This window comes from Uloborus diversus, chromosome 5 (genome assembly GCF_026930045.1).
Source record: "Uloborus diversus isolate 005 chromosome 5, Udiv.v.3.1, whole genome shotgun sequence".
In the NCBI taxonomy this organism is placed as follows: Eukaryota; Metazoa; Arthropoda; class Arachnida; order Araneae; family Uloboridae; genus Uloborus; species Uloborus diversus.
In genome coordinates, this window is record NC_072735.1 from 9,981,693 (window position 1) to 10,001,919 (window position 20,227).

At 35.4% G+C, this 20,227-nt stretch overlaps 1 protein-coding gene across 2 annotated transcripts in view; it reads right to left on the bottom strand.

The window, feature by feature from the left end:
* LOC129222212 (cilia- and flagella-associated protein 36-like) overlaps window positions 1–19,785 on the bottom strand; it is a 105,212-nt gene extending 85,427 nt beyond the window's left edge. For both annotated transcript variants that reach the window (XM_054856689.1, XM_054856687.1), the window contains exon 1: window positions 19,522–19,785. In XM_054856689.1, coding sequence (XP_054712664.1) covers window positions 19,522–19,711 — 190 coding nt within the window. In that variant the 5' untranslated portion in view covers window positions 19,712–19,785. The remainder of the gene's footprint in view (window positions 1–19,521) is intronic.
* Window positions 19,786–20,227: the final 442 nt, after the last annotated feature.

Genomic DNA, 20,227 nt, shown 5'->3' on the forward strand with positions numbered 1-20,227 from the left:
GATCCCCTTCATCTTGTTTTTTTTTTTTTTTTTTTTTTTTGGGGGGGGGGGGATTTGTTGAAACAGATAAACATGTCTCAAAAATGAAGCTTTGTATGTGTGTGCAGGGGCGGACTGGGTCTCAAAAGAGGGCGCCAACCTTGGCCTCCAAAGGGCGCAAAAAAAGATGCAAAAATGGAGGGGGGGGGGGAATCGATGGTGCATACGTTTTTACGAGTTTAAAGAAAAGAAAAAAAAAGCGAAGTGAAGTCAAACAGGTTTGTGATCGCAAATAGATAAATAAATAAGGAAATTCCAATAAAAGGTAAAAAAATGAGATGATTTTAAAAATTAAGGAAATTTGCACCAAAAAATAAAATAATAAAATAAATTAAAAAGAAAAAAAAATCCCTGTGTGTGTGTCTTTAGCTCTTTTAATTTTCTCGTCACATTCCAAAATCCGTCCCATTGAATAATGCATGTTCTCTTGCCTAAAGAGGCTTTTACGGTTAGTTAATGGTGGACTTAGGGGTGCCCCCAGGGGGCGGGGTTGGCTCAAATTGCGCCATCCAATTTTTTTGGGGGGGGGGGATTTTTTAATTTTTTATTTATTACTTGAATTTATTTATTGATTTATTTTGTGTGTGTGTGTGTGTATGTAATATGTCATTGGCGTAGCACAGAACTTTTTTAATAAAATAATAATAACATTAATGATTAATGAATAAGTCAATGAGAAATATTTTTAAAAAAAATGAATAAAATAAAAAAAGAGAACTAAAAATGAAAATAAAAAAAAGGGAAAGAGGGTTGAGATTTTTTTAAGGGGGGAGGGAGGGATTAGCACCATTAAACTTGGACGGGGGGGTCACTCCTGAGTAGGCTTGCCAGATTTCTCAAATGTTCAACCGGGACGCATTTAAGCATACGGTACTCGAATTTGGACATGTGAATAACACGCGCTCTTTATTGGTCGAATCGTCTGTCAATCAATCGCCTTTCGCTGGAAGTGATGCGAGAACGTTAAGTCCAAATGTAAACATCGTGTTATAAGCTGTTTACTTTTCATTTTTGAGAAATAAATTGTTTTGTTGAGAAATAAATTGTTTTGCTATCTTTTTATGTTCTCGAAAGCGTAGTGGCCGCAATTTTGTTCTGATTTTAAAAAGAAGGTTATGTTTGAGTGGCAACTATTTTGTTGTTTACATTGTGGATTTCTGTTGCTTGCGAATCGAGCATGCTTCTTCATAAACTTTTTCTTTAATGTATTTTATGCATAAGTGGCGTTTTGTTATACGTATGGATTGGATCAAAAGGAATATTCATTTTTATCTTATTGTTCAATCATTGCTAAGGTGAAATTTGCTAGAAAATAATCTTATTATAATTGTTTTCCAACGTTTCTATGAATCATTATACCAACCGAAACTCGAGTGATGCAATAACCAGAAGCAAACTTAAAAGAGACATTAAAAAGACAATGATTTAAAACCCTCAAAATAGCTCAGAAAAGTTATCTGGAATGGTTTGCTAGACATATCCTTTATAGTATAGTTAATTTCTGTTCCACGCTGTCACAAACTTTAACGCTGATTTAAAACTAGAATTGTGTCATCATTGTGGTGCTAGGGGCTTGTGTGTATTCGCGGGGCAGCTACAGGAGAGGCCATAGGGCATTCCCCCCCCCCCCAATTGACCACAATACTATCCATCCCTTGTGTTGAAATATTTTATGAATAAAGTGAAAATAATTACAAAATTTGATTCAATTCATGAATTATCTTGAGTTGTAAAGGTTGAAACCTTTAAAAAAAAAAAAAATAGTTCATAAAATTCTTTCGTAAAGTTATTTGGTGCCTTATTGCTATCTGATTTGGTGCTTTTTATTGACACCTAAGCAGTTTCAAAAATTTTTTGTGGTCAAAACTCTAAAAATTTGTCAGCATCATCCTCCACTGCCGCCCCCCAAAAAAGGTAGTTAAAAGTCGCCCTTGGGTACGTGTTTTCTGAAATCCTGTGATTTGCCACAAATGAACCAGTTATTTAAAGTAAATTCTGGTTTACCTTAAGCTTTGAGAAAAAACAAAAAATGTACGCAACCACAGATAACTTGTAACCATCCTAACGAAAATTAATCTATCTTAATAAGGCTTTAAAACAACAAGCTACAGCTATTATTATTATCATAGTAATTATTTTCATGGGAACATTTTTTTTTCAGTCAAGCATAAGCAAAAAATAACCGCAATTGCCTAAATATAAAAAATAACTCCTTTTTCTGTTTTAATTGCATTTTATAAGAAATGTTATACATAATTTTGATGTTTAGCTGTGTTTCCCTTTGTCAATTAAAACATTTTGAAATTGATAGATTCAACAATAATTTAAAATATTTTCACACCAATGACAAGTGTTGTACTAATAAATCCTGGAATACATCACACTGTAGTTCAACAGTTTAATTAAAAATTTACTTTGAAATATAAATAAAATAAATAAATAAATAAATAAATAAATAAATATATATATATATCTATATATATATATATATATATATATATATATATATATATATATGTATGTATGTATATTAGCCATGAATAATTGTTTTTTAATCATTTATTAACACTTCAAATCTATAGAAAACATAACTGCACAATTTGATTTAAAAGTTCATAACATGTTCAAAAAAACCAAGGTATTCAAAGTTAAATTAAGTATTTTAAAAAAAGGACGAAGGAAAAAAAACTTATCAGCAAACGAACTTTTGACCTGATAGGCATCAATTTCTCGTGTTCCACTTAGTATTTGTTTTCTTTCCAAATTCTCGGACTCAAGTATCTATGTCCACCATGGTCTTGACGTTGCTTCTTATTAAAATCTTTTCATCATTTTCTACAATAATATTGTGAAACTTAGCAGGTAGATGTTCGCTTTTTATTTTCATGGAGAACGAGAGCGAATCCATATCAGCCATCTCAGACAACATGGCGCGTGTTTCAGCGGCGACGGAGGGAAAGGCAATTGATTGACAGACGATTCGACCAATGAAGAGCGCGTGTTATTCACATGTCCAAACTCGAGTACCGTATGCTTAGATGCAACCGGGACATCGGAATGAGCCCCCCCCCCCCGAGTTGCGAGTATCCAAAAGGGTACACAGTACACGCCTCTGGCTGGTGTTTAGAGTGTTTTAAGAGGGTAGTTTATTCTCAGTGCTATGAATAAATGGCTACTAATTATTAACCTAACTAAACCAAGGGCAATAATAAATGTCACAAGCAGATAAATTTAAACATTTTACTTTATTTATAAGTTACTTTAGTAAGAAGAAGCACTTTTGGATGAGAAATAAAAGTTTGAATAGTACTTACGTGTACTTTTCTCATGCTAGGACTTTTTTTAGAAAGTCCTTTTTGGTTTTAATCTCGTAACAAGAATCCTCACAAGCTAATCCGATAGTAATTTTACGCGTCAACGCTGCAAATGACTAAGAAATTATTCTAAATAATCCTTCACAGAAAATTATTTTTAGACTGAATCTGCCATCTGAAATCAAATTATATCTTTTACTGGGACAATAAAGTACAGTACTGGCCGGAATGGATGACTCGCTTGTTTTTTCCCATTCATAGTGACATATTTGCACCAGATGTTTGTTTTGGTTGTCTGCCAAAGTGAAGGTGTTCTTGACTAGTATTTGGTTAGTTAAATAGTTGTGTTCGCCGTGTGTTGATGTACAAATTTTTGCAGAAGGGTGAAATAATATCCAAATGCCTGGTAAAATATTTTCATGCGAAATACGTGCACAAATAAAGTTTCTGAACTAAGACGGTTATAGTACTCGAGAAATTGCTGCCAGATTACAATTGGCACAAAAGACAGATTCCAGGTCTGTAATTAATTTCAAAACAACCGGAATTTCTGGATATTCAAAGTCAAAAGGTCGTCACAAGAGCACAAGCAAGCGCATGGATGATTCCATCATTTTGGCGGCGAAGAAGTCATCCAGAAAATCAGCGAAAACAATCCAAACTGGTTTATCAAAAGATGATAATATCCCCAGCCAAAGAACGATCCGCAGGAGGCTTTTCAATGCCAATTCAAAGTCCTACAAGCTCGCTAAGAAGCACAAATTATCTCACAAAAACATTGCTGACTGACTGACATTTTGTAAAAAGTATAAGGGGTAGACTGCAGAGCAGTGGAAACATATGATGTGGTCAGACGAGACTCAAGTATTGCAGTTTTATGTATTTTGTAGAAACATACGATCTCCAAATAAAAGAGACTGTCAAAGCTACAATAGTCCTACCGTGAAGAATGCTGCAAAAACTAATTATCTGAGGAGCCATTTGTGCCAAAGTAAGATGTTCATGCCTGAAATCACACCAATTAATGGAACTGTTTATCTTGATGTGCAAAAAGAGAAGTTACCATCGTTTATAAATATAAACCAGTGCACACACTTCCAACATGATGGAGCACCTTGCTACCAGACTAAATCTGTTAAAACATGGATTGCAAAGAAGGGGTTTCAGATCCTTGGGCCGTGGCTCGGAAATTCCCTGGATCTAAACACAACCGTGAACTTTTGGATAATTTTAAGTTGCTGAACCAGTGGTGGCGCTAGGAAATCCCCGACAGGGTGGCAAACTTGCCCGACAGGGGGGCATAGCCAAATTTTACTTTGCAAGATCCCCCCCCCCCCCGAGCCTGATCATCCTGACATTGGACATGGGGCACATTTCTATTTGAGGAAATTCATTTTGTGCCTCCCCCCCCCCCATTCCAGCTTTTTTTTTATAAGGTGAAGCAATAAAATATTTCTTTCGATACTTGCATTTTTACACAACCGTACTAAATTTGGTGGTACCTCATATCACAATGTAATATATACATTTAAAAAGTAGAAGATATGTAGTAGTATACGATAAATATATAAATGTGGTTAAACTTTGCAATAAACCGTAAATACCAAAATGATCTATCATATAACTTTTAATAGTAAATACAGACTAAATTTGGAGTGGTTTTCTGATTTGCAAAGAGATCACACTTTTAAGGCGAATTTTTAACAACAAATAGATTTTTTCCTTGTTTTGGCATTTGCAAAACTATCAATGATATCATTGTACTCTAGATTCTGAGTGAAATCATTATTTATTTTTAATTAACATGATAAATTAAGGGTATTTTGGGCCCCCCTGAAATCTAAGAGGAAGGGCCTGTGCCCCACATGCCCCTGCGGTAATCAGGCTCTGCCCCCCTCCAATTCAAGTGATAAATAAACTAATCATTTTTTGCTTCTAAGAACACGAATTCCCTATAAAAATTAAAAGCAAAAAATAAAAAATTTAAAATAGATAAAATGAAATATGTAGGGAAAAAAATCAAATTTAAAATGAAAAACATGAAACTAGGCTTTTGTGAGCAGGGTCATCGCTAGATCAATAAACTAGAACTGTCTGAGAATTAAATATTGACGAAAAGTCTGACTATGATGTAAAATCATTATAAATGTGCGCCCAACAGAATTTTATGCAGAGAAAGAAACTTAACAACAGGAATTTAGTTGTGCTTGTAGAAATTAGGGGGGGGGGGGGGTCCGGGGGTTCTCCCCCGGAAATTTTTCGAAATTGTAGCTCTGAAAACGCAATTTTAGATGATCTTCGGTAATTTCATGGAGAGAAGGATTTGGGTGCTCACCCCCAAAGAATTTTAAGAAATTGAAGTCCAATAAACGAACTTTTAGTCGATCTGTAATGGTATTTTATAGGGAGTGAGAGTCGAGGTGCACCCCCGAAAAAGTTTTAAAATTGAAGTATCGAAAACGCAATTGTAGATCATGTTTGGTAACGTTAGGGTGATGGGGTTAGTGACCGATTAAGATACTGAGGGTCCCCCCCCCCCTTCCGTAATCAAACCTTATAAACACACAAATTTACGGAGGGAAACTCCCAGGGCTCAAGGTTATAGCAGTGCTCATCCACTAGCTCAAAATATTTATTGGGGAGCAGAGAAACCCACATCTTAAGTAAACAAAAAAAAAGAGCAACTAATATTAAGTTAAACAATTCAAAAGAAACTTGAGCCCGATGCCTAGCTTTATATTAAGATGAACCTCGCGAGTCAGAACACGTATAAAATTAAATTTATTTATATTTTCTTTCATTATATTATTTTTCCGGGATAACTTGGGAAAGCATGGAAAAGGGAAGACGATTACAACTACTAAGTTTTGCTAGCGCAAAGCAGAATCAAGAGAAAAAATTGAAAATCTTTTGAAGAGCCTAATTTGCTAAAACCCATTACAAGTATTTTATTTGATAACAAATAGAAACTGGAAACGGGTAAAAATTTTGCGCTAAAAAAATTAGAAAAGGTGCAAATTTTTACGATTTTTAACCCGCGAGCAATCGCGTTGGGTCTGAGAGACCCGCTCTGTCAAAAACTAAAGCGTAGAATTCCCCCCTTTCGTTGAAAGTGGTCCAAGTCCGCAGTAGCTGTAGTCAAGGTCAACCACTTTCTGAAGGTTGAGAATTGCACATTGTAGAATTTCACGTTTGTAGGTATTTTTGATGTTAGGGTCTAGCAGACCCGACGCGCCTGCTCGTGCATTCAGTCCCAATTTTTTCTTTTTTGCTGTTTTTGAGTTTAGAAAGTAAAATGAAGCGCTACTTGTCTTATAAGGATGAAATGAAAAGACTTGAAGATGTGCTTAGAGATATACCAACCGATGAGGAATCAATAAATGAAGAGGATGAAGAAATAAATGATGATGAAATCTTTAGCGAGCACAATTCTTCTTCAGAGGATGATCTTGATTCTGATGAAGATTTATATGAAAGCACAGACATTTTGTCTCAAAACTGCTACGTTGGCAAAGACGGCACAAAATGGAGCAAAATTAAAAACCGTCAAAATGTAAGAATCCCTTCTCACAATGTTATTCTAAACTTACCAGGAAACATTGGTGATGCAAAAAAAGTTTCTTCCGTATTAGATTCCTGGCAGCTGCTGATTGATGATAGTATCCTATTGAATATCGTAGCTTGCACAAATAAATTTAGAGACTATAGCACAAAATTTTGACAGAGATCGTGATGCCAAAGAAACTTCAATAATAGAAATTAAAGCACTGATTGGTCTTTTGTACTTTGGAGGCCTTCACAAATCCTCGCATGTGAATGTCAAAGATCTCTGGGCTACGGATGGAACAAGCCTGAACATTTTCCATCGAACCATGTCTCAGAAGCGTTTTTTGTTCCTATTACGATGCTTACGTTTTGATGATATTACAGACCGTGCCGAGAGAAGACAGACAGACAAACTCGCACCAATAAGAGGTATGTTTGAAAGTTTTGTAAGCAACTGCCAAAATTGCTATACTGTGGGTGAATACATAACAATTGATGAAAAACTTGAAGCTTTCAGAGGACGATGCAGTTTTCGTCAATACATCCCCAACAAACCTGCCAAATATGGCATAAAAGTATTTGCTCTTGTAGATTCCAGAACCTTTTATACTTGGAATTTAGAAATTTATGCGGGTAAACAACCTGATGGCCCGTATAAGACAAATAATTCTGGTGATGAAATCGTAAAGAGACTAACAGAAAAACTCGCAAATTCTGGAAGAAACCTAACCGTTGATAACTGGTACACAAGCTATAATTTGGCCAAGGACCTACTAAAGAAAAAAATTACGCTTGTGGGAACAATTAGAAAAAATAAACGAGAATTACCCAAGGAGTTTATTACAGGAAAAAATATAGAAGTACATTCCTCTTTGTTCGGCTTCCAGAAACACATGAAATTAGTTTCGTATGTTCCCAAAAAGAATAAATGTGTAAATGTCATCTCAACAATGCACTATGATGATTCAATAGATCCATCAACTGGAGATGCAAAAAAGCCTGACATCATAACCTTTTACAATCTTACGAAGGGAGCTGTTGATGTCGTAGATGAAATGTCTGCAAACTTTTCTACTGCACGAATTAGTAAAAGATGGCCAATGGTGGTGTTTTTTTTCTGTTCTAAACACAGCGGCTATAAATGCTCGTGTGCTCTTATTATCAGCCAAAAGCCAAATAGCAGTCAAAAGTCGACGACATTTTTTGAAAGAACTTGCTTTGGAGCTGATAAAAGAACAAATTCAAGAGAGAAGCACGCAACTATCACTTCCTCGAAAACTGAGGCAACAGCTCATCGAGCACTGTTCTCCCAGTCAGGATAGTGAGCCACCAAAAAAACTACAAAAATGTAGCCAAAAGATGCCACATTTGCCCAAGCAAAAAGGACAGAAAATCTGCAATTTGCTGTACCAGGTGTAATAAAAATATCTGCAGCGAGCACACGATTTATATTTGCAAGGAATGTGAATAAACTGTAAGTATTTTCTGTAAATATTTATTTTTATTACGTTCATACAGTGATCATTTTCTCATTAAAATTGCATCAATTGTGGTTTAAAATGTTTTTGTTAGTATTATTTTACAAAAACAGGTAACCGGGTCTGGGAGACCCACCGCGCGTTCTAACGTATGTAGTTATAGCGCGCGTTTTCCCGGGTTAATTAATTTGTATGGTAATAAAAGGTCTACATCGATTAGGCCTAGCTGGTGGTGGATGGAGCTGACGGGCAACCGGGCTAATCAGATAAATAATCATGATGGTTTCATAGGGGCTGCACACATATTTCATTCCTAGATTTTTACAAATATCATCGCACAAATCACAGCTATTTGGAGGAAAATGTGTGGGCCGCCGAAGCATGTTTGTTTGAAATAGAAAATAAAAGTTAAAATGTAGTGAGCGAGATTTAAATTATTGAAATGAATAGTCACACCAGCAGTTCGAAGCAAGAAAAATGACAGACTCCGACTTCGGGAATTTTAGAGCCTTCGACTCTGATTCCACAAGAACTGGCAGGGGATTTTAAGGGAAAATGATCGACTCCGACTGTTGAATTTTTAAACCTTCGACTCCTGACTCCGACTTCTTTACCTCAAAATCAGTCCGACTTCAACTCCTCACCCGTTGGGTTCTAAGTTTTTGAATGTACTAAACGAAAGTAATGTGTGTGTTTTGTGTAATCCAAAAAAAAAAAAAAAAAACGAAACTTGATAATATGATCGGCACTATGCTAAACTCGGTAACAAACGAAGGTGAAAAATCGCGAATCTCGTTTTTCAAATTCAATGGTTTGCCGTAGTACTCAAAAAGGGCTATTACTACTGTACACTCCCGATTATCCGCGGAATTGAGTGGCTCAGGTACCGCGGATAACGAAAATCGTGGACAATCCGAAAAAGGTTTAAAACCAAAGGTAAAGAAGACAGAAATTATCTTTTGCTTGAGAATGATTGTATTGTAAATAAAACGTGAAACGTTTAAAAGAGATGCGGCATTAAAAAATATGTGTATTTCAAGTTCTACAGAACTAAAATAAACTAAAATTTAAATCAGGAACTTTCCGTCAACCTAAAACATTCAACAGCCCAGAAGTGAAAACAGTGTGTGACCACAACAAAAAAGACCCCATCAGAGAATTCCCAGAAGACCTGTAGGCGTTTTCCGAACCTTTCTCAATCGGAACAGATGATAAAGATAATGTCTTACTTACGCTCTTTTAAACTAGGGGTCTTCAGTAAACACATGTGTTTTACCGAAATCAGCTGAACGCTTTCCCTTGAGGCACGTGTCAAAGAGAAGTTGATGACAATGCATACCGACTTTCACGTTTTTTGAGAAGGAGCACTTGTCGTGAGAAAGGGAAAAAAAATCTGGAACGAATTGATTTCAGATCCGCGTTTTTGAAGAACAAAATTTTTCAACTATTTTTTTTTTTCTTTTTCCGAGACTTTCGCAGATAATCCACTCGTGGATAATCGAGAGTTTACTGTACTTCAAACAATAAGATTTACACTTAATGTTATTTATAAAAATCAAAAAATTGAAAATAACTGAAGCGTCTGGTGGACAAAAATATTGTTTCGGCTCTCCTGTAAAGAGCCAATTTTCACATTCGGTAGTTCAGCATAGTGCCGACGATATTACGTCATAAACAAACTTATTAAGTATCAAAGTGATTAACATTAATTGCACCAGTTTCTTTTGTGTAAGGTTTTTAAGGTTTTTCTCTTTTTTTTTTTTAAATTGACTATATACCTAACTTTTTTCAAATTTTTTGAAGCATTCATAATTCGAAAATGCATAACCATTAGTTTCAAACTTTTTATTGAACATGCCAGTTGAAATAGGTCATAATTTCAAATTTCAAGTTTTAATTCTCTTTCCAGACTAAAGGGGGAAAATGTAAATTCAAAGTCTTACCCCAAAATTTATCTACATAGATCATTTTTGCAGATCTACGGAGTCGGAGGGAAAATGGCCGAATCCAACTCAGGGCCGGATTTAGACTTAACGGGGTCCTAAGCCATTTTAGGTGTGGGGCCCCTTTTGCAGTTTTAACAACGTTTCTCTCGGTGGTGTAAGAGAGGCACTTTTTTTTAATAATTTTTTTTTCTCCTTGACTATGTCGGTCTCTTTCATCTGATACATACAGCAATACTTTAATTTTTGATGATCGTGTTTTAATGTGTTTTCCCTGATGTCCTGTGTTGGATTGACCTTAAGAGGGGAAATGTTATCAAGAAAGTCACACATGACTCCCCTTTAAGTGGAGTACAAAATATTCCCAATTGTAGGGGGCCCGGGGATTTCTTCCCCGGAGGAAATTTTGAAAAATAGGTATAAGGCTTCAAAATGTAGAATTTTATAAGATGTAGTTGCAACTACAAAAATATCAGGACAGAAATAGGCAAACAAAACTTTTTTTAAGTTATAAACTCTTTCAAAAATTAAGATAACACACAGTAAAAATTGTTTTTGATTCGAAAAACCAATGACAGCAGTCGACAGAGAGAAACAGCGCGGGAAACGAAAAGACACCGCATTGCTTCGTGCTCACATTGGCTTTCGATACAATTAGTTTTTAATCACCCCTCTAACTCACCGACAAACAATTCAACTCCGACTCCTTTACCTTAAAATCAGTTCGACTCCAACTCTCACTCCGACCCCGCAATCACTGGCAGTGTTACAGGCATTGAGGGAAAATGACTCCGACTCTTGGAATTTTTAACCTACAAATGCCGACTCAGACTCCTTGTCTCCAAAATCTGTCCGACTCCGACTGCGCAGCACTGCTTTTTTACACTATTTTAGTACTTGAAAAAAAGCATATTAAAAAAAAAGAATATAGCTTGCAAAAAAAAAAAAATTAAACAAGATTGAGTCTGGTATCAGTCTGTAAGTTGGTTTGATCGATCTCGAAGGAGCAATGTTGACTTTTGAATTGGACTTGGTCCGATCAAATGATTACAGCGGTCTGGGCTAAGCGCAGCTTTTACTTTAAGTTAGAAACATGAGTTTCGACTACATGATAACATCTGAAAAAAAAAATGGAAGCAAAATGTATGTTTTCAATTGCTTTTAACACATGATTTATTTATTTATTTAATTTTGCCTTTTCCAAAAGGTTCGCCCCTCCCCCTCCCCCAAACATTTTTCTCAAAAAGAACCCAAACCCGATGCATTATCAAACCGACGTTTAATAATCTAACGATTGTTTAGTTGTGCCAAGCCTGAATGTTTAGTAAATCATTCTCCATTCCCAACAAAACTATTATGCAGCCTACAAACAAGATCAATATAAGTTTTTGAGAAAAATGTATTTAAGATGTTAAACATCTATTTGCTTTTATTATATTAGTCCAAAGAATTTTTTTCCTGCATTTAGAGCATTTGAAGACAAGACATCATTGCACTAAAAAATTAAAACATTAAATCTACTTTAGTACACTTCCTTGTATGAGGTAAAAAAATCGTTTACTCATCGATATGTTTTGTTGCAGAATAATCAACAATAATCAGAAAAGTTGTAAATAACTATAGTAATAACTTACTTGTAACTTCTGAGTGAAAATAAAGTACTTTAAAACGCATCAATAAGTGCGATCTGCGTCTGCACACTTGACCAGCTGATGAAGAGCTGTTTAGAATGTAATAGGAAAGCAAAAATCTCCGAAGCATGTTTTTTCTCCCCTGATGACAACCCCCCACCCCATCCCCTCTCGTCTCGTCCTGGCTATTGTCATTCAGTACGTATTTCTCTTGTAACCCGATGACGACGCCTTAGGTCTGACCGGTAATCACCACTGCATTCTGCAGGGACGGGGATGGTACTCTTTTAGTCTAAGTGGACACCCTGAGGTCAAAACCAGCTCATCGACACCCTGCATCGACAAACAGAAATTTCAAGGATCAAAACACACCATTTCCCCCGAAGTAATAGCTACATTTTGTCACCATCTGGACGACGTTATACGGACTCGGGCTCGGGCTAAACTTGCCTCAAAGGGGATTGATTTTTGTTTCCTTTTATATATATATATATATAAGATACTTCTACTTTTTTCTACTTTTTTTTTTTTTCTAGTTCATATATGAGAAAATTTTATCATTTACGATAAACGCCAAAGCAAACAGATTCCCCGACGAAATACTAAATTTTCCCCGACGGGGGGGCAAGACGCTTCCGACGAGGGGGCAATTGCCCCCCCTGCCCCTCCCTTGGAGCCACGTCTGTGCTGAACGTAACCCCACTTCACTTTTGGACTTAAGAGAAACTGTCAAACAAGTGTGAATTACAGAAATTACACCAGACTATTGTGAAAAATTATGTATTTCCATGACTGATCGTATCCAAGCTGTATTGGAAAAAAAGGTTTCCACACCAAATATTGAACCCTTTCTCAATTATTATAATGTGCTGTGCTTATATAACTAAAATTAATAATTCCCATAAAAAATACTTAGTTAAATGCTATTATTCTTGTGCCTTCATAAACATCAGTTTTTTGAGGTGAGTCATCCATTCTGGCCAGTACTGTAAACCGGCCGGGAAACCGGGATTTTGTCTGAAAACCGGGACGTCTGGCAAGCTTAGTTAAAAGTAACATTGCGTACAATCCTCGATTTTCTCCAATACCAGTTTCTTTGAGTTCACTATTGTCGCCGGTGAAGAATGGATTGGAACACATTAGTTTAGTTGCTCAATTGAGTCCACTTTCACCCAAACGAAGCTCCATTTACGTTTGTAAAATGACGTTTTTCCAACCTCAACCATGTGGACAAAAAATGCAGAAAAGACGCTAAAGTGAAATGGCGGAACTGAGCTTGTATGTGAGAAGTTTGGCTATCCCTGCTAACGGCCAATCAGTCTGAAAAAACCTAGGAAACACTGTGGGCTAGGAAGGTTTTAGGTCAACAACCCATTTTGTCGTTAAGTAAAAAAAATTTTTTTCAAATGATTTCTGTAAAAGTCGTTTCTCTGCCTGTATAGTGTCAATGCTGAAAAACAACTTGTCTTTGCTACACTTCTATAAATAGTAAAAGCACCGATTTCCACGAGGCTTTAATTTTTTCGAGCCCGCTGTAGTTGCAAAATTTTAAGCCTTGAAAAATATTTTCCCGTGAACTTTGGTTCGTGTAAAATTCGTTTCATTTTCAGCTCGCAAAATCACTGATATTTTCTTTTTTGTGAAAACTACGGTTCGTGAAAATACGTTCTTTTACATTTTACGGTATTAAAAACAGGTTCTCATGAAATCTTTATAATGTAACAATTTTATTTAGCTTTGTAATTGAAAATATATTACTGTTAAAATTCAATACGCTTTGAATTTGGAAGTTATGGCAACGCTTTTGGCGTTGCCATCATTTTTACCACGTAGAAATACTGACTAATTCTCGAAAATTTTTTAAGTTTTCACACAAAACCTTTTTTTTCCAAATTCTGTTTACGTGTACGATTTGATATTTATGAAATATTTTTAAATATTTTCTTTCTGTGCTTTGAATTATTTCAATATAATTTTATATTTTAGTTGAATTTTTTACTTTAAATTATAATTGTAGGAATAATTGTAATTCATTCATTCATCCAAAAAAAAAAAAAAAAAATGCTCATTTATGTGAAAAAAGTTTTGATGCTTAGTAATCACAGCAAAAAGTCTTATAAGTAGTCGTCTTTTTACTTTTTAATGTATTACGTTGATTATTTATTGTGTTTAAGTATTCTGAAAGTAACACCACACAATAAAATTAAGAATATTTTATTATTTATCCAGTCTTGATTGTGAATCAATCTTCGGGGGTTGGTGAGTGTGAGCGAGCAGGGTGCGGAGTTACTTTATTAATAAAATGTTAAGGTTTTCTATGTATAGTTTTAATTCATTTCTTAACTGCTTGGAAAATAAGCATCAGCTTTAAAAGCAGAAACTCCATAGTAACGAGTTCAACGTAAATGTATTCGGTGTTGGCCAAAAAAAAAATACAGTGAGCCTATTCAGGGGCTGTCCACAAATCCTGTCATGTTTTAAGGGGCGGGCGTAAAAATTCTGACAAGGGGAAGAAGAGGTGCGACATCACGCATTTTTTTATAAGGATATATTTAAGAAAAAAGCGTGACTTGTAAGGGGGGGGGGGTCCAAAATTATGGGAAAAAGTGGGACATTTATGGACACCCCCTTATCACATTTATGCACTTGAAATATAATGATGGTATTTCTTGAATGTTTCGCTAAAGCTCATTTGTTGCAACAATGTCGTAATTCAAAAATTATTACATTCATTTAAAGAGGTCTGGGAATCATTTAAAAACCTTTTCGGTTTTTTCCCCCCTGCTTAAAATGACCTTTGAATCTTGTTTCTATCTTAATTAGAACGAAAGATATGATGATTTTTGTTGCATGCATTTAATTAATATTATATTTAACTTGAAAACTAAAAACGCATTTTTCGCCGTGATACAATTTTTCCCGATTTTTTGCATTCAAACTCTTATAAGTCAAGAACCGATAAAGATAGAGTAATGAAATTTGATGCATATCTTATTCAAGCAGTTTACTTTTTACGTGCGAATTTGAAAAACACGTTTACTTCAAAAAATATGAATTAAAAAAAAAATATCTTCAAATGCTTTGAAATTTTTCTTCAAATATATATATATATATATATATATATATATATATATATATATATATATATTATTGAATCAAAATTTTTAAAATCACCGAATAAAAATTAAAGCTTAGATATTTGTGCATAATGTTTTGAAACAAATTGAAAATTGACCAAGAATATTTTGAGTTACAGCGATTTAAAGCAACCCCATTTGTTTAACAAATTAAATTTACATAAATTTTTTTTTTCAATATTTATACTATGATTTTGCTTAGTAAATAGATGGTTAATCAGTGCAAAAAATGTCAAAACTCTAAACTATTTAATAAAAACGTTTTCGAAATGTGTCCCTGACACCCTTAAGTAAATACTATAGACAATTGTAATAATCATTGCAATTGTCTCTATATAATTTAATCAAAAATCAATTTTCCGAAATATCTTGCTGCTGTCGTCAACAGAAATAAGAAATTTTAATTTATGTCACAACTAACCCTTCTGTTTCTAGGTATTTGTATTTGGCGCAGCATATATTTCAAATGTCTGAAAAGGTGCCCAAAAAAATTTGAAAATAAAATACTACGCAGGAAAAAGGTGGCGTAACTTTTTCAACCACGCGAGTTATTCTCGGCAGGTTTTGCTCCGTTGACACTCTGTTTTTTCAAATTGGGTAAGCGACATGAAAACACAGTTATTGTTTTAAAAATAGAATCCGATCCAGAGAGTCTTTCCTAGGGGTGCTAGCATAAGCTACAGATGTTATCACAACCAACACTTTTTCTACATGGAAACCTAGAAACTTTTTATGTGGCCTATTTTTCAAAACTCTACGTTTGTTGTTTTAAAATAAAGAATTGAAATGTGACTAAAGAAAATCTGGGATCTGGGATTTGAATACCAAACACTTGATAGTCACCTAACTAATCACAGTTAAAATTGCCCCTTAAGGCGAAAAAGAGTTTAAAAAAAAAAAACAATTTAAAACTGAAAAAAAAAAAAAAATCTTACTAATTCTGACATCAAGCTTTAAAAAAATTTCTTTCTGGCTTTAACAGAGGCAAATGTGTTGATCAAATAATTGAAATCTATGTTTGATGTCACAGAATTTTCAATGGTCAATAAGGAAAACGCCTGTCAATTATCCTGATAAACTCAGTTTCTCAAATGATTTTTTATTCTTTTCAAAAATGAAAAGGAACGTTCACTGGAACAGCTGCTGATAGGCAAGGTAAGAAGCTGCAAGGGTGAATCCACATTCGGAAATGTATGTGTAATGCTTAGTGATCTTATCCTTTTTAAACATTCTCCAGGGAGAAGGGTTACCTTCTGCAAAAATTTGAAAATGCGTTAATTCTTCTGGAAAATGTTCATCTATGTCATCCGAGTAATTATTTTGAAATTCTAGAGCTAAGGGACAATGACTTCTTTATGCCCCTTTACTTTTTTAACTTTATGAGATTTTGAGCTGATTTTTAAAAAAAATTTGAGCCTACTCTCCCTTTAAGTTGAGAAAAAGTAAAATGAGCTTAAAAAAAAGGAAAAAAAAGGAAGTAAGTAAGTGAATTCAGGCTAGGTTATTTTGGTGCCCCTAAATTTGTGGTGCCCAGGTCCGCGGACCCGCCGGACTGTGCGTTAATCAGGTCCTGGTTTAGTGTCTGGGTGCTGAAAATAGAAAAGCTTGAAAAGGGGTTCGCTGCGAAAACTATTCTAAACTCTGATTAAAATTAAATGAAAAATTATCAAATAAGCTTTGTGCTACAATATGATTAAAGTGAAAAAACAACGTAAATAAAGCACAAATATTGAAGAAAATACAGCATATAGCTATTTCAAGGCTACAATGGACAGCTAAGTTCCAATTATTTTACTCATAAATAAAAAAATAAAAAATGTCTTGTTCACGGAAATAAAAAAAAAAATTAATATTTAAAAATTGAGGCAAATTTAATATAAAAGTAGTAATTTTGTTAATTGTGCAAACAATCAGCTATTTTAATGATTAGTGGGAATATAATATTATGATTAACAGTCGCACATGGCGTGTGACATGCCACGGAGGTGAGAATTCACATGTTATGGATCAAAAATATACTAAAATAAAAATGATTATTAAAAAATTGTTGGCAGGTTTAAATAGGTATATTTTTGATGAAATTAAAATTGATCATTGTTAAATGAATTGTTCCTTAAAGCTTTTACTGTAAAAGGCGTGTGACAGAAAAGTTACACTTTTTGAAGAATGACCCATATATAGCATGCATAACGTACAACTTTTCGTTTACTTTGTTTTTTTAAGTTTTCCCTAGAAAAAGGGGTTGAAATCTAGTTAATCTTCAACTTTTACAGAGTTACAGTAATTCTGTAATTTTAAAGTGAACGGGTAAAAAATACTACAGGTCTTGCCGGGGCCTGATTAAGAAGTTTTAGGGCAGTAGGCCCAACACATCTGTAGAGGCCCGTCGAATAGTATCAGCAGAGAAAGTGCTGCAGAGTTGCAAACTCAAATTCTTTGTATTATTCCATATCAAGGGCGGATACAAGGGAGGGGCGATCGCCCCCTCCTTGAGCCGAGAAACTAGTACTTCTAAAAGTATATTTTCGATATTAAAGTTCCAAAAACGCAATTTTACATAATCTTCGATGGTGTTAGAAGAAAGGGAGCTATTCCGGAATTGAAGTTTTGAAAACGTAATCGTAGCCCATCTCTTACTACTCTGGGGATGGGGACTAGAACTTTCAATAGGATTTTTTTTGAAATTGAAGTTCGAAAATCTCAAATTTAGACGACCTTAGATGATAATTAGGGATAGGTTCAAAGGCTCACCCTGGATATGTTTTGAAAGAAACACAACTATAGGACACCTTTGTTTACATAAGGATAAGCGATGGTGTTCAGTACACTCCTTCGAAAGTTTTAAGAGATTGAAGTTCCAAAGAGTGAACAGTAAAAAACAATCGCCCCCTCCTTGAACATTTTCTGTATCCGCCCTTGTTCCATATGCTACAGATATGTTGAGGGGGTGGGGCTTCCTTGGTCCTGTGGTAAAAGCTTCGCTTCCTAAGCCGGTCTGTAAATAAAGAATTCCAATTTCTCGAGGTAATGGCGCCCTATTTTTCCATGGTGTTCATTCACAGTAGATACGTCAACAACAACAACACTGAGGGAGTCAACTACCTAGCGAAGTGGCAAGCTAGCAAAAAAATGTTGTTTTGATGTCACGAGTAGTGATGTTCCGGATATCCGTATCCGTGGATATCCGAGGAAGATCTGTATCCGCATCCGTATCCGTTACTTTTTTGACGGATCTTAAACGGATCTTTTCTATATTCTAAAAATTCTTAAATATTTGAATAAAAGACTCTTAAACTCCGTTTAAATTAGGTTTTATTCCCTATTTAAATTATAAGGTATCATTTCAGACGCCAACAGCCCTCTGAGATATGATTTTTTTTCATTTTAAATTTTTAGTTTAAAATTAGTTCTTAATATGGATTTGGGGTTTCTGTTATTCTTCATTTTGGCTTTTCTCGGCATCCTTCAAAAAAAGTGAGACAAAATTCTCTATTTACTGTTTGTAAAGGTGTTCCCGGCTCTGTTGTTCCGTCGGTCAGAGTAATCTGGGTGGAATGGGTCAGTGCTGCATTTATGCTAAAATAAAATGTGAAAAATTATTTCTAGCCTATCTAGTAGCACCTTTACACTCTTGCTCCTGTATGCTACATCTACCGAACAAGATAGAAATAATTTTTCACATTCTATTTCAGCATTAATGCAGCGCTGACCCGTTCCTTCCAACTCTCCCTCAATTTTAATGGAGATTTCTTTAAAGAGTAAATCACAGTCTCTATTATGTTTTCGCGGTAGCTGACATTTTTTGAAGAAACTGCTATTAATATGACGGGAATACCTTCCGTAATAAATTTTAAACTTGGATAGTTGAATTGGGCCACAAAAATTTTGAGATCCATATCCGTAGATCTTGACACTAATGATCCGTATCCGTGGATCTATTTTTTTAACGATCCGGCACATCACTAGTTACGAGTCACATTGTTATCACTCTTGATTAAAAATATCATAAACAAAGGTGGAATTTTCTATATGGTCTGCAATTTTTGGAGGCCCCTGGAGTTAGGAGGCCTCAAAGGTCGGGTCTCCAAGAGCTAAAGGTAAACCAGGCCCCAGTTCAAGCAATACTATTCCCAACCCACCCGTGGCTATTGATCTACACAGGACCTGATTACTGAATAGGCCAACTAAGCCGTGGCCTAGGGCCCCCCAAATGACTGAAATTACTTTAGTCTAGGGCTAAAATTGTTTCAGTCAACGGCTAAAGTTATAAAGTTTAAATACAGGGGTCCCCAAAAAAGTATTTAGCCTAGGGCCCCTCGATATCTTAATCGGGTCCTGGATCTACATATAGTAAAAGGGACGCAAATTATACGTTTGTAAAATGAGTGTAAAATATACTACTTGATATTACAACAATCAAGAAATTGTCATACCAACGGATTTCTTTTCGATGTACGTGAGCACTGCAGCTTCCCAAACAGGGCCTTTCAGAAATCCCACCAAAGATTCGAACACCCAAGAGAATGTCTCGTCGTCGCCCATTTTTGCGGTCAACTTTGCAGGCCGTCTGATTTTCGGTGATGGACAGTCCCGTCCCGTCAACAAACTGTGGCCCGTTCCCATGGCGACGCCGATCAAACACACCACGCGCTGTTACACGCGCGCGACTCTCAAAATACCGATCGGTGAGCGTTCGCTTTTACTTGGTTTGGAAAGCTTTTTTTCAAACAGAGGAAGAAATAAAACGGGGGGGGGGGGGGGGGTATCTGTCGATCGGGTAGTGGTTGTTTTTCAGGCGGTTGCTACCTGCATGCGTTGCGTGTGGTGCCAGCACATTCGACAGTGGCTGTTACATCATTTGCACTTCAATAACGTGTTGTAATTGCAATTAGGCCGTCATATGACTTGGAGAAATAAACAATAAACAAAAGCGACTCGGTTACAGTGTTCTATAAAACAAAGCAGATTAAAAATTGTTTACATGAGTACTTAACAAGTAAGGGAGACTGGGGATACTTGATCCCCACTTTGGTTTTCAATTTTTTTTCTCTGCTGCAAAATTATCAGTTTTTTTTTTTAAATACGTGAACAAAGGTATTTTTTTTCCTCTACCTGACAGTATTTTTTTTTAGTTGAAAT